The 12919-nt window shown below is 41.9% G+C and overlaps 2 protein-coding genes across 2 annotated transcripts; both read left to right on the top strand.

The window, feature by feature from the left end:
* The first annotated feature begins 1306 nt into the window (after window positions 1-1306).
* On the top strand, window positions 1307-4658 carry LOC131135591 (tubulin alpha chain). Its single transcript, XM_058081680.2, has 4 exons — window positions 1307-1473; window positions 3078-3300; window positions 3381-3529; window positions 3605-4658. Exons 1-4 carry the CDS (start codon window positions 1471-1473, stop codon window positions 4577-4579), a joined length of 1350 nt encoding a protein of 449 aa, XP_057937663.2. The 5' UTR covers window positions 1307-1470; the 3' UTR covers window positions 4580-4658.
* Window positions 4659-5470: 812 nt separating this feature from the next.
* On the top strand, window positions 5471-12884 carry dnajb2 (DnaJ heat shock protein family (Hsp40) member B2). Its single transcript, XM_058082503.2, has 11 exons — window positions 5471-5718; window positions 6582-6690; window positions 7351-7460; window positions 7601-7654; window positions 8062-8178; window positions 8352-8426; window positions 8666-8789; window positions 10294-10364; window positions 10448-10744; window positions 12481-12554; window positions 12624-12884. Exons 2-10 carry the CDS (start codon window positions 6626-6628, stop codon window positions 12507-12509), a joined length of 942 nt encoding a protein of 313 aa, XP_057938486.1. The 5' UTR covers window positions 5471-5718; window positions 6582-6625; the 3' UTR covers window positions 12510-12554; window positions 12624-12884.
* The last annotated feature ends 35 nt before the right edge of the window (window positions 12885-12919 follow it).

The raw sequence follows: 12919 nt of genomic DNA on the forward strand, positions 1-12919 counted from the left end.
AGACAGTACTGGCTGTGAGTAGCACAAGGAAGATACAGTATCAGGATGGTATCATGACATCATTGCCACCTTTGATAACATTGGAGGCAAAAGTCGACATTTTCCACTACATGAATAGCAATACCTCGGTTTCTGTTATCATTCATTCCAAGAAGTCCAACGAAAACCAAAACACCAAGGCAGTTTTCCCATCTATCCATTTTCTGTGCCGCTTATCCTCACGAGGGTATGCTGGAGCCTAGCCCAGCTGACTTCGGTCTGGACTGGTCGCCAGACAATCACCTTCATACCTATGGACAATTAAGAGTCACAGATTAACTTAACATGCATGTTTTTTTGGAAGGTGGGAGGAAACCCTCACACTGGGAGAACATTAAAATTTTTTGACAAAAAACAAAAATCCAGATCTTCACGACTGTATGGCCAACATGGTTGTCTTTTTATGTAAAATGTAAAACAGGGGTGGGCAAACTATAAGCCGGGGGCCAGATCCGGCCCGCCAAGTGTTTGAATACGGCCCGCCTGTTCTTTCCAAAGTATTTCATTCATTCATTTTCTACCGCTTTTTCCTCACGAGGGTCGCAGGGGTGCTGGAGCCTATCCCAGCTGTCTTCGGGCGAGAGGCGTTGTACACCCTGGACTGGCCGCCAGCCAATCACAGGGCAAGTATTTCATTGAAACTTAAAATACAACCTGGCATCATGGCTTTAGCCAACCTTTTGATGGTTTAGGTAGCTTTTTTTTAAATCAATTTGGTTATTTGATGTGGTCTGCTGTTTACAAAGTGCTCCTGAAAAAAGGGACACAAGCTCATATAGCAGGTTGCATGACACTTTTACAGCTACTATAATTCCAGGTGGACTGTTAGAATAATATGTGTAAAATATATAGTCTGGGCCCCCGTCAATTTTGTTAAATCAATGCGGCCCGCAAGTCAAAAAGTTTGCCCACACCACTGATGTAAAATGAGCCATGGCCGCACTTTCGACACCCTGGACTAATGTAAGTACACTTTGAATCTCTGAAACCCCAAAATAAAACCATTGGAGGGTTTTTAAGAAGAAAAAAATGACTGTCAATTCATAATTGCAGTGCACTGACTTAACACTGTAGTCTGTGTATAGTTCTAACACATGCGGGTCATTGTCAATATTCCCCTAAACAATCATACTTGTACACAGGTTGACAAAAAAAAAATGTGTAGATAAAGTTACTCTAACTTACTTACATCACTTAAAGTGAAAGATAATAAGACAGTTTATCCAGCTTTGGGTGACATCCGTCCCCCCCCAACAATGGCCGTTCCTCTCTGCCAAGTGAGCAATCAATGCAGCTGCCGGATGAGGTCTCCAGCTGGTCCTCCTCCTCCTCAGCCACTTTCCCCACATATATAAACCCTGACTCCCCCCACCTCCGCACTTTTGCCTTGTGTCTGAATCCTCCACGTCGTTCGAAGGACAAGCAGACAAAATGGTGAGCAACCGCATGCTTTGGTGACGTCGTCGGGAAACTTTGTATTGTCCCGGCTTTCCCGGTTCTCGTTCTTGGCGCTATGGAGGTTAGCCGGCTGAGCTACTGCTATGTCATGCTAGCAAGGCCTCTGCTAACCTGACCCGTTACCGGGATAAGAAGTACCGTTACTGTCTCTGGGGGATAGTCGCTGAAAGATAACTAAATGTGTGGCAGCTATACGATAAGGTGTTTAAAACAACCTAAGTGTCGCCAACTAGGTTAAATATATATTTTTTTTATGATTTTACATTTTTACACATTTTTGGTGTAATATAACCACATTAAAACTGCATGCTAATATTTAGTGTAATATAATAACGCAATCTGATCATGGAGTCCATACAAATCGTGACAGTAGGGGGAGGCTGTGATGGAAAGAACTGTGGGGGGAAAAAGGGAGTGGTCTGGAGTTACTTTTCAGCCGTTTTTCAGCTGGCCATTTTTTTTCCATAGGGGGAAAAAGGGGCAGCACATCCTGAGGATTACGCAGCACTATGCGGCTGAAATGGGTGGGGGAAGGGACAGGCCACATGTGGGAGGGACACCAGTGATGTGTACTGAGTAATTGGTTGATAAATTTTGTTTTAGTGAGATTCTCCTTACACTTAGCATTTTGCTCTTTTAAAAATACATATTTCTACAACATGCCACTGCCGAGCTGCCCAGGTTCCCAGGCCACACTTGAACACGCCAGGCATATGTAATTACTAGTTCTAAAAAGCCATAAACTGCATGTTTGAATATATATTGTCTATTTTAATACCTAATATATAGTATCCCCTTGTTTGGGGATAATTTCTCAAAATAGCCTGCAACGAGTGAAATCCATGAAGTAGCCAATGTTTTTCAGAATCTTGTTTCAACACTTTAGGCGCCACAGTTCCGATATTACTATTTCAAAAGGGTTGGTGATAAAGGCATACTGTAAATTAGATAAATCATGACCTGCTGTACTGTAGCTTTTTTGTATCCTTGTTAAAACTTATTGAACTGAAGATTTATTTATATAGTTCAAGCTTTTGTGTGATATTTGGAATCCTCTTCTGCCTTTTGGGTGCAGAATATTTCATGGATATTGTGGGTTTTTGTTGGGAGAGTTTCAAACATGGCAGGGCAGCACCAAAGAGATTGACAATGGTCTACAGCTAATCAATCAGGATGCAGGTGGTGATGGGTGGAATAGGCAGATGATGATGGGTGGGGCAGGCAGATGCAGCAAGTGACACTCAACTTCCCACGATGCAACTCTTAAAGGGCCAGGTTTGACTTGTAACATCATTCAAACTGCAACAAATTGCTCAAAAAGTGGGTCCACCAAAGGTGAACTTTGAGTGCGAGGGAACACTGTATAGAATCACCACTGGTTAGGGCTGCAGGATTCTGTAAAAGTTGCTGAATCAAAATTTTCACAAAACAGTTTAAACATTGGCACCAAATTTGTCTTTCATATTGATAAATAAATCTTTTATTTATAAATTAGATTGCATGTTTGTCTCAATGAAGCTGGGGGCTGGGGTTCATTTTGTGTGTTGCCGTTGCCAATAATGACTGTCTCTTCCATTCAGCGTGAATGTATCTCTATGCACGTTGGCCAAGCTGGAGCCCAGATGGGCAATGCATGCTGGGAGCTGTACTGCCTGGAACATGGCATCCAGCCAGATGGACAGATGCCCTCTGACAAAACTATCGGCGGAGGAGATGACTCGTTCAATACTTTCTTCAGTGAGACGGGAGCTGGGAAGCATGTTCCTAGAGCCATTTTTGTTGATCTGGAACCAACTGTCATTGGTAGGGGACCTGTGAACTTGTAGATTTAGTGCTTGTGGTGGGAAGATACTGCGTTTCAAGCTTGTACTGTCTTCCCACAGATGAAGTGCGTACAGGAACCTACCGTCAGCTCTTCCACCCAGAGCAGTTGATTACAGGGAAGGAAGATGCTGCCAACAACTACGCCCGTGGTCACTACACCATTGGAAAGGAGATCATTGATCTGGTTCTGGACAGGACTCGCAAGCTGGTAAACTTAATTTTTAGGTAAGGACAACTCTGAAAGTAAGCGATTTTTAAAGAAAGTGTTAATTTCTTCCTTCAGGCTGATCAGTGCACCGGTCTGCAAGGGTTCCTTATCTTCCATTCCTTTGGTGGAGGCACCGGCTCTGGTTTCACCTCCCTGCTCATGGAGAGACTGTCTGTTGATTATGGCAAGAAATCAAAGCTTGAATTTGCGGTCTACCCAGCCCCACAAGTTTCCACTGCAGTTGTGGAGCCCTACAACTCCATTCTGACCACTCACACCACCCTGGAGCACTCCGACTGTGCCTTCATGGTGGACAACGAAGCAATCTACGATATCTGCCGTAGGAACCTCGATATTGAAAGGCCAACCTACACTAACCTGAACAGGCTCATCGGCCAGATCGTGTCTTCTATTACCGCCTCTCTTCGCTTTGATGGAGCCCTGAACGTTGATCTGACAGAGTTCCAGACCAACTTGGTGCCCTACCCTCGTATCCACTTCCCTCTGGCCACGTATGCCCCAGTCATCTCTGCTGAGAAAGCCTACCATGAGCAACTCTCTGTGGCCGACATCACCAACGCCTGCTTCGAGCCAGCCAACCAGATGGTGAAATGTGATCCACGTCATGGTAAATACATGGCCTGCTGTCTGCTGTATCGGGGCGATGTGGTGCCCAAAGACGTCAACTCCGCCATCGCCGCCATCAAGACCAAACGCACCATCCAGTTTGTGGACTGGTGTCCCACAGGCTTCAAGGTGGGCATCAACTACCAGCCTCCAACAGTGGTTCCTGGTGGCGATCTGGCCAAAGTGCAGAGGGCTGTGTGCATGCTGAGCAACACCACAGCCATCGCTGAGGCCTGGGCCCGTCTAGACCACAAGTTTGACCTGATGTACGCCAAGAGGGCCTTTGTGCACTGGTATGTGGGGGAGGGAATGGAGGAGGGAGAGTTCTCTGAGGCCAGAGAGGATATGGCTGCCCTGGAGAAGGATTATGAAGAAGTCGGCACTGACAGCATTGGGGAGGAGGAAGAAGGAGAGGAGTATTGATCTGTTAAAGCTGTGATGGTGCACATTCCCAATGGTAACCAGTGATGGTGACATGTCAGTATTAAAAGATCTTAAACAACTTCATTTGTGTGATAATTTTATTTTATCTGGGTTACAGGACCATTTTATGTGTGTGTGTGTGTGTGTGTGTGTATATATATATATAAATGTAGACCATTGCAATGCTTCCACCTGGTGGACCACAGAGGAAAAAAAGCCCACGTTTTGCTGATAATATACCGACACTTAACTTAAATTTCGAGATCTTTAATTTTCAAGCCGCTATTAACGATCTATCTTTATTTTGCATCAAGTGAATCAATTCTTAGTCGATATCTTGATGTTAAAATCTCAAAATTATGCCCATGAAAGCAGCAGTGTATCACTGCCTCAACGTCTAGCGGACAACATCGCCACCTGCTGTAAAGAAACGAAACTTGCATGCAATAATAAAGGCAGTTCTTGGAATGGTTGAAAAGTTAATTTAGTATGTTGACCAGTGACTCCTTAACTCGTGCTAATTGCAGGTGGATTTAGAGATACGTAAGTTAGGTTTCCAACATGATTCTACTATAATAAGTGTTTTGTATATCATTTGGTCAATTGCATTGGCGCAACAGGCATCTACTAATGTTGCGTTGCAGAAAGTTGGATATTTTGTGTATCGTATTAAAAACCGGTTTGGATATTGTACTATTGTAACGTAGGTCACCTTTCTGTATCAGCAGGGAAACCTTTTTACATTTTAATTTACAATTGGTCAAATATTTGTGTACGCTGCCCCGCTCCCTTGCACCTTATTTTGCCCTACGGCGGCACGAAAGCAAGATATACGAGTTCCATGGAACGCTGCAGTAGATGGGGCGTGTCTAATGACGTATCCAAACTCCGGCATGTTCTCGACGCTCTATTTCTTCTCTCAGCTGATTGTGACGTAATGCGCACAGCTTAGACAGCACACAAAGACGAAAACGAGGCCGAAGAACCGCAAGTTTCCCCCCGCGTTGCCACCGGCGGAGAGTAGCGAAAGGCCGTCCTCCATGCTGAGGGGGCGGTGGAGAGACATTTAAGGGAGGAGACTCTTCTACAGAAACCGCTATCTCCCTGTCAACAACGGCCGCTTCTGACAGGCTGACACGGTAGGTCAGGTTACACGTTGGGGGGGGAAGAGACATATGCCTTTTAACTTTTGTACTTGTGTGTCACCAACACACCGAATTAGACTAATACTTGTAGGCTCAAGTAGATAACGTGTACAGGTTTGTCTGAGTGGGACGCCATTGCTCTGCAAATACACTAACGCAAGCTCCCAGGGGCCTCGGTGTTGCGTTCAGGGTTCTGCCATCAGTTTGGAAACCCCCCCAGTCAGTGCTGGTAGTCAGTTGGCATGACATACTTGTACGATTGCGTTTGTTTGTATTGAGATGATATTTCATTTCAAAGGAGTTTTTGATTGAGGGGTATTACTGTTTATTATTATGTTTAGTGGGAACTCTTTAAACTACAGTATAACCCCTCTCACACAGCCAAATACTGTTAACTAAACCATTATTAGTGCAGTGTAGTTGGACACCAGTGAAAACTGCAATGGAAATAAGCAATACTAATAATACTACAATACTACAATTAAAACTAGAGATTGTGCAATAATATAGCCTATAGGTTATGCTTTGGTACATGTCAATAAATTGTAATACCATGCAAAACTTAATTCAGGAGTCAGTTCAGACTACCTAAATACAAAGAGACCAATTAAAACACTTTTGTTGCTCACTTTTTTAATGAGATACTGAATTTGGGACATTAATTATCTATGTGCATGTACATTTTTAAGCCTGACATGGGATCTGATCTTAGAGGTGCATGCGTAACTACTGCATTCATCTCCTCGTCTGCGATTTTAATACCACATGGTCACATTTTGTTATTTTGATGATGATAGAATGCTTGTTTGTCCTATCAAAGTTCATCCTTGACATTGTTCCAAATAAAACTGTCCCAGATTCCATCCCGGGAGCGGCGTCGAGAGGGGTGAAAGGAGGCGACATGGTGGATTACTACAACATCTTGGGAGTATCCAAAACAGCCTCTCAGGATGACATCAAGAAGGCGTGAGTATCGCCGCGTCTTCTCAAATGTTAGGACACCTTGTGATGTCACAAGCTGGATCTCAGCATGGCGGTAAAAGTGGAAAAAGCCAGTTTGTATGTTGTTTTTTTTCCAAATATTTGAACTTTCTTTTTAAATAACACTCATACATGCTCTTTTTGTAGTATTGTGACTTTACTCTTGTAATATTTTAACTTCTCCCAACCCAATTTCCCCCAAATTGATAACTTGATTTTGTTTTGTCTCTCATAATATTACAACTTTTTAAAAATGAAAAACTAAAAGTATATTATTTTTGATTATAATATTACAATTTTATTGTCATCAAATATTCTGGCTTAAATCTCCTAACATTATAACTCTCATCATACATTTTTCCTGAATATTTCAACTTTATGCTGCTAAAATGACATGATTATTTCCTCATAATATTACCACGTTATTCCTGTAAAAGTACTAATTTTTCTTGTCAGATTACCGCTTTTTTTTTTGTCATTTTTTTACATTAGTTTTTAATAATATCAAATTTTTCCATTTTTTTTCTTGTTTTCAGGCCACGCTTTGAACACGCCTGTTGTATGAAAACAACAATGCTCAGTTTTGACTGACAACAGTACTGAAACAGTAGTACAACAGTAATATTTGTTTATGTTCGACCTCAGGTACAGGAAACTGGCACTAAAATGGCATCCTGACAAAAATCCAGACAATAAAGAGGAAGCGGAAAAGAGGTTTAAGGAAGTGGCCGAAGCATATGAAGTGCTCTCTGACCGTAAGTTCTGTAGCATGTTGACATGTGGGTCATGTCATATGTATATCTGTGACTGAAAATCCTCACTTTCACTTTCACTTCTTCATTTTTCTTGTGTGATTGTGTGCACTTTCACTGATGATTTGTATTCTCTTGTGCAGAGAGTAAACGTGACGCCTATGACAGATATGGAAGTGATAGAATGAGACACTCAGGTATAGATAAAAGGGCTCGTTGTCCTCCGTTACCCCATCCTTGCCCCTTTTTTCATTTTGGAATCTCTGATGTTATGATACTTTTTCATTCTTATGCAGGGCAGCTCATGCAAAACACGCACTAGGCACAGCAGACTTGAAAGAAAAGGGAATAAACTAGATTTGATAGTGTAATGGTACAGCTGCTGCTTTTTAAGGCAGTGGGGATTGTTCCAAATTCTGTTAATTTGTTATTTTGCACTAAAAATAATGATACATATATACACGGATGAATACAATTCTGCTTAGAGCTCCAATTTTGCTCGCAGCAGCCCTGCTCCTAACTCTTTTGCCTTCTTAATTACTATTTTTGTTTTTCTTTTACCCCCGTTGTTGAATTCAAGCCGTACCATTTTCTTTTCATGCAGGCTCATACAGCCCAGACTTTCCTTCAGATTATCCAGGGTTCAACTTCACATTCCGCAGCCCAGATGAGGTTTTCCGAGAGTTTTTTGGAGGCCAGGATCCTTTCGCCAGCTTCTTTGGTTTGTCACGTAATAAGACCAAAATGTACTTTACATTTTTTTTTATTGCTCATGCAATAATAACAATAAAGTAAAATGTAACAATGTTTAAAAACATTGTGTTTGTGGAAGATTGTGGAAGCAGCAAAGCAGTTTGTACAATTTATTATATATATCACTGTATTTTTCCTTAGATGAATTTTCATCATTTGGCGGTCCGTCTTCCCGCATGGGGCCCAGTCGGTTCTTCTCGTTCCCATCAGCAGGAGGTAAACTTTGCACACACACCATCACATTGTCGCATATTACAAAACACAGGTGCTCTTTGGTTTATGGTCTTCCAGCCATAACACCAGCAACCTTTTCCACTAATAAGCAATGCCATCCTTACTCAGTTGTAGCTGCAAATGAGGCTGGTGTTAATTGTATAAAAAATGTCATTGATTTAAACTGTTCAAATTCCAGGCCATCTTTATGTCCTTTCTCTGATTTTCTTCTTCTTCTTCAGCTGAATTTACATCATTTTCATCCATGGGTGGTTTTCCCGACATGGGCAGCATGGCTGGAGGCAATTTCAAGTCTGTGTCTACGTCCACTCGCATCATAAATGGCAAACGAACTACCACCAAGAAGTAAGAAATATCTTTTATAAGTGAAACATGACTCCTTTGCAAAGCCAAAAACAATTTTAAATCTTCTTTTTGTTTGTTCTTTTTGTTTATTGTAGTTGTATTGCTGCTGTAATTCATAGTTTTTATTACAGTGGAACCTCTAAGGTTGAATGCAATCTGTGTGCCGATGCTTTTGGTCGACTTCTGGTCGACTCCCTCAACAGTTCCCTCGCATAGTTTTTCTAAATTCTATTCATTCATAAATCAATTAATACATTTTCAAACATAAAAATGTCTAAATGAACCCAAATCTATATTTAAGGCATTCAGGAGACTCATTCAAAGAGGTGATGAATGTAGTATTCTACACCGGTCACTCGGTGTCAGTAATGTTACTGTGATGTTAAGTGGGACACACAAGCACCAGACTTGATCGCCGCATCAACAGGCTTTTATTGCAGGTTTGAATTGTCTCACAATGTTATGGCCATAACCCACGCCAAGCAAATTTCTGTCCACACCACCAGAACACATTTACAGCAACACACACCAGTATGAGTCTTATTTATATCTTAAAAGGCTAATTTATTCTTATTATGTCTACTATATTAGTTAATACAAGTGTAAAGGTCAATATAGGGGTGTTATTTCATGTATAGAGGGCTCTAACAAGGATAAAATAGTTTTCTATGTTCTCGCTATGAAAATATTCCATTTATAAATTAAAAAATATAAATAAATACAAGGCCGGTCTAGTGGTTAGAGCGCAGACCTCACAGCGAGGAGACCAGGGTTCAATTCCACCCTCGGCCATCTCTGTGTGGAGTTTGCATGTTCTCCCCGAGCATGCGTGGGTTTTCTCCGGGTACTCCGGTTTCCTCCCACATTCCAAAAACATGCTAGGTTAATTGGCGACTCCAAATTGTCCATAGGTATGAATGTGAGTGTGAATGGTTGTTTGTCTATATGTGCCCTGTGATTGGCTGGCGACCAGTCCAGAGTGTACCCCAGCACCCCAGCGACCCTTGTGAGGAAAAAGCGGTAGAAAATGAATGAATGAATGAAAATAAATACAAATTCAGTTATCATTGCCGGGTCCCAAACCATTGAAGTATCTGTTATGTGTCTTTTACTAGGACCCTTACATCCATCCATCCATTTTCTATAATGCTTATCCTCATGAAGGTCGCAGGGCATGCTGGAGCCTATCCCAGCCGTCTACTGGCGAGAGGCGGCGTACACCCTGGACTGGTGGCCAGCCAATCATATAGACAAACAACCATTCACACTCACATTCATTCTTATGGACAATCTCCAATTTTGGAATGTGGGAGGAAACCGGAGTAACTGGAGAAAACCCACGCATGCACGGGGAGAACATTGCAAACTCCACACATTGTTCATTGAAGATGATTAAAGGATTCCTTGGCCAGAATCTGTTTATAGTTTCCAAAGTTATCTATTATTCACAGAGACTGAGTCACCACCATGCTTTTGTCTTTGTGATATGCGTACTTCCTTTTAGGATTAAAGAGAACGGACAGGAAAGAACAGAGATCGAGGAAGATGGCGTGTTGAAGACCGTGCTCATAAACGGTAAATTGATCACACATATTGTTCACAGATTGGTCGTGAAGAAATGTGCCTGTCCAACTGGCTTTATTGTGTTCCCCACCCAGGTGTGCAGGATGACATGGCACTTGCACTGGAGCTGAGTAAGCGAGACGGCCAACCCCATCAAACACCCTCAAATCCTTCAATCCAAAACAGATCACCCCTCAACACGAATAGAAGCCGTCTCGGCACGCATTCTGCAGCCACGCATCGCTCATTTAGCGCCGCTCCCTTCTACAACTACGGAGGCATTGCCGGTGGTGAGCAAGATGAGGACGATGAAGATCTGCAGATGGCGCTGGCGTGCAGCTTGTCAGAAATGGAAGCCCAGCAGAGAACAGCTGCTCCAGACTTCATATCAGGTGCCGGGGGAGGGGTCAGGGCTGTGATTGAGAGAGCCGATGGCCACACAGGAGGCAGGGTAGTTGAGACGCAATATCCAAACACAGGCACTAGTGGCACAAAGGTTGGAGAAGGGGACAGAGAGGATCAGGTGGGAATGGTGTCAGAACCTGGAGACGGGATGGCCCAAGGCCCTGCCACGGAAAGCAGTGATGGTAGCATGAAAAAGAAAAAGTGTTTGTGCATTGTGTGCTAATGCAGCACTGCATCAATTTAATTACATTTATCATTTTTTTTCTGTATGTCAAGAGATCAACCCAATCTCAATCTCACATAAACACTAAAGATTCTTGATAAAATGTGTGCAGATTTGCCAAATTCTTCTTCAAAAAGTTCAATTCAACATGGAGGGAGGGATTCCTGGTGTGTGCTTGTGTTTGCGTGTGTGCATGCATGTGTGTTTATGGGTCTGTTGAGACCGTGCCATAGTATTTTACACATACTTACTGATTATCAGCCCAAACATGTTTGGACACGCACAAAGTCCACCCATATTCTTTTGTTCTACCAGCTGTGAAATAGTGCTCCACTAAGTCTACAGTAAGGTTTAGCGCTGGAGAGAACAGTCAGCCCACCAGCCCAGGTCCAGCAAGGTCCAAGTGAAACTTTAGACTTACTCATAAGCCTGCAATGGAGGCAGTGTCAATTATCCGCAAACTTCCCTTTCGACTAATCTTGTCTCGGCGGGCTGGGGGCGTCTCAGCCAGGTCACAGACGCCTGACTCATAATGAAACTTTGTTTGTGTGTGTTTAATTAAAAACAACAGGGTGCCTTTGTTCCAGGTAAAAGCTCTTGTGATTGTGTTATCGCTCTGTATGTTGCACTACCCACCCGAAAACAGAGCGGTAAAATATTCCATTCCTAACAGTCACAAGACAAGTGTGGTTTGCCAAAGACCTTCATCTTTGAGACATGAAATATTTCAGCACTTTCCATTGCTAATAATCTAATATTAAATGCCGTGTAAGCTTCTAAATAAGGAGAATGCATCCAGTTAATGAAAAAACAATATTCCTTTTGGGACTAAATGCTTCAACATGATCAATGCTTCAACATACATTTGTGCCAGGCAATGCAACTAAATGGATGGTTTCAATTTTTGCATGCCTTAGTAACTCCATTAATGGCCGATTTCCCAAACCTGACAGTATTTAAAAAAACATTACTACAGTTAAATGGCTGTAGTATAGTAGATGTACTGTTCTATATTGTTGGGTGCTGACTCAATAAGTGCTAAAAACCTAAGCTAATTAAACATTTCTACATACGTTGTCATTGTCTGAGAAGCACTTCTATATACGAATACTGAAATGACACATTTTTACACACAAGTAGTACTTATTGTGACATATACAGTATTACAGTATTAAAACTTTGCCAAAGTTTTGCCAGAGTCTCTGGAAAGGATAACATCATGACTCAACATCAGCAGAAAGGAATAATCATTGGAAAGTAACTTCTTTTCATTGTACTTGTCTGTTTTCTTGTCTCTATGATGACGTTTGTTCCAAATCCAATAACAAATAAAGGTTGGATATTTCATTTGTGGTTTGATTAGTTTTTTTACATATTCGATTTACAGCACACAGATTTAAGAGAAAATTGTAGTTTTTGGATAAAATATTCTGATCTTGGCAATATTTGATTTTTCCTTTCTTTGTACATTTGAAAAAAATAACTTTCTTACCATTGCAGACTCAGACTTTGAGGCCTTCACCAGCTAACCCCATTGGCTCGCGCTGTGCTGCGAACATGCTACTCATCTTTCGGTAAAGTGTGCAGCATGGGCTACATTTTATCATGATTTGTATTCATAAATCATATTTCTACTTCTACAGGCAGCCCATGATGCACTCTGTCACGCCTCTCCTGTCCATGGTTTCTACGTGATGAATGTTACAAAAGTCTGCTTTATACAGTGTGGATGTCTTGTGAATGAAGTGGGAACGACTGGAATTTGATTGGATCATCTCTGAATCGAAGGATTCGTGTTGATTTTGTGAAGAAAAAAAAATGCACACCCTATGAGAAAATGTATCCCAACAATTACAGGCTTATACCAAAATTATTTTAATTTAAGGGAAATAAAGCATTTCCTTTCAGTTTTTGTCTGTTGTGTTTACTTTAAGGCAAA

The sequence above is a fragment of the Doryrhamphus excisus genome, linkage group LG12, assembly GCF_037039965.1.
Source record: "Doryrhamphus excisus strain RoL-2023G ecotype Guam linkage group LG12, RoL_Dexc_Guam_v1.1, whole genome shotgun sequence".
In the NCBI taxonomy this organism is placed as follows: domain Eukaryota; kingdom Metazoa; phylum Chordata; class Actinopteri; order Syngnathiformes; family Syngnathidae; genus Doryrhamphus; species Doryrhamphus excisus.

Excerpts from the sequence above, each read along its gene's own strand:
- dnajb2 (XM_058082503.2), top strand. The coding sequence starts at position 6,626 with ATGGTGGATTACTACAACATCTTGGGAGTATCCAAAACAGCCTCTCAG. Across the intron at positions 7,655-8,061 it reads TGATAGAATGAGACACTCAG|GCTCATACAGCCCAGACTTT; the intron begins GTATAGATAAAA and ends CTTTTCATGCAG. Across the intron at positions 10,365-10,447 it reads GAAGACCGTGCTCATAAACG|GTGTGCAGGATGACATGGCA; the intron begins GTAAATTGATCA and ends TTCCCCACCCAG.
- LOC131135591 (XM_058081680.2), top strand. Across the intron at positions 3,301-3,380 it reads TCTGGAACCAACTGTCATTG|ATGAAGTGCGTACAGGAACC; the intron begins GTAGGGGACCTG and ends GTCTTCCCACAG. Across the intron at positions 3,530-3,604 it reads TGGACAGGACTCGCAAGCTG|GCTGATCAGTGCACCGGTCT; the intron begins GTAAACTTAATT and ends TTCTTCCTTCAG.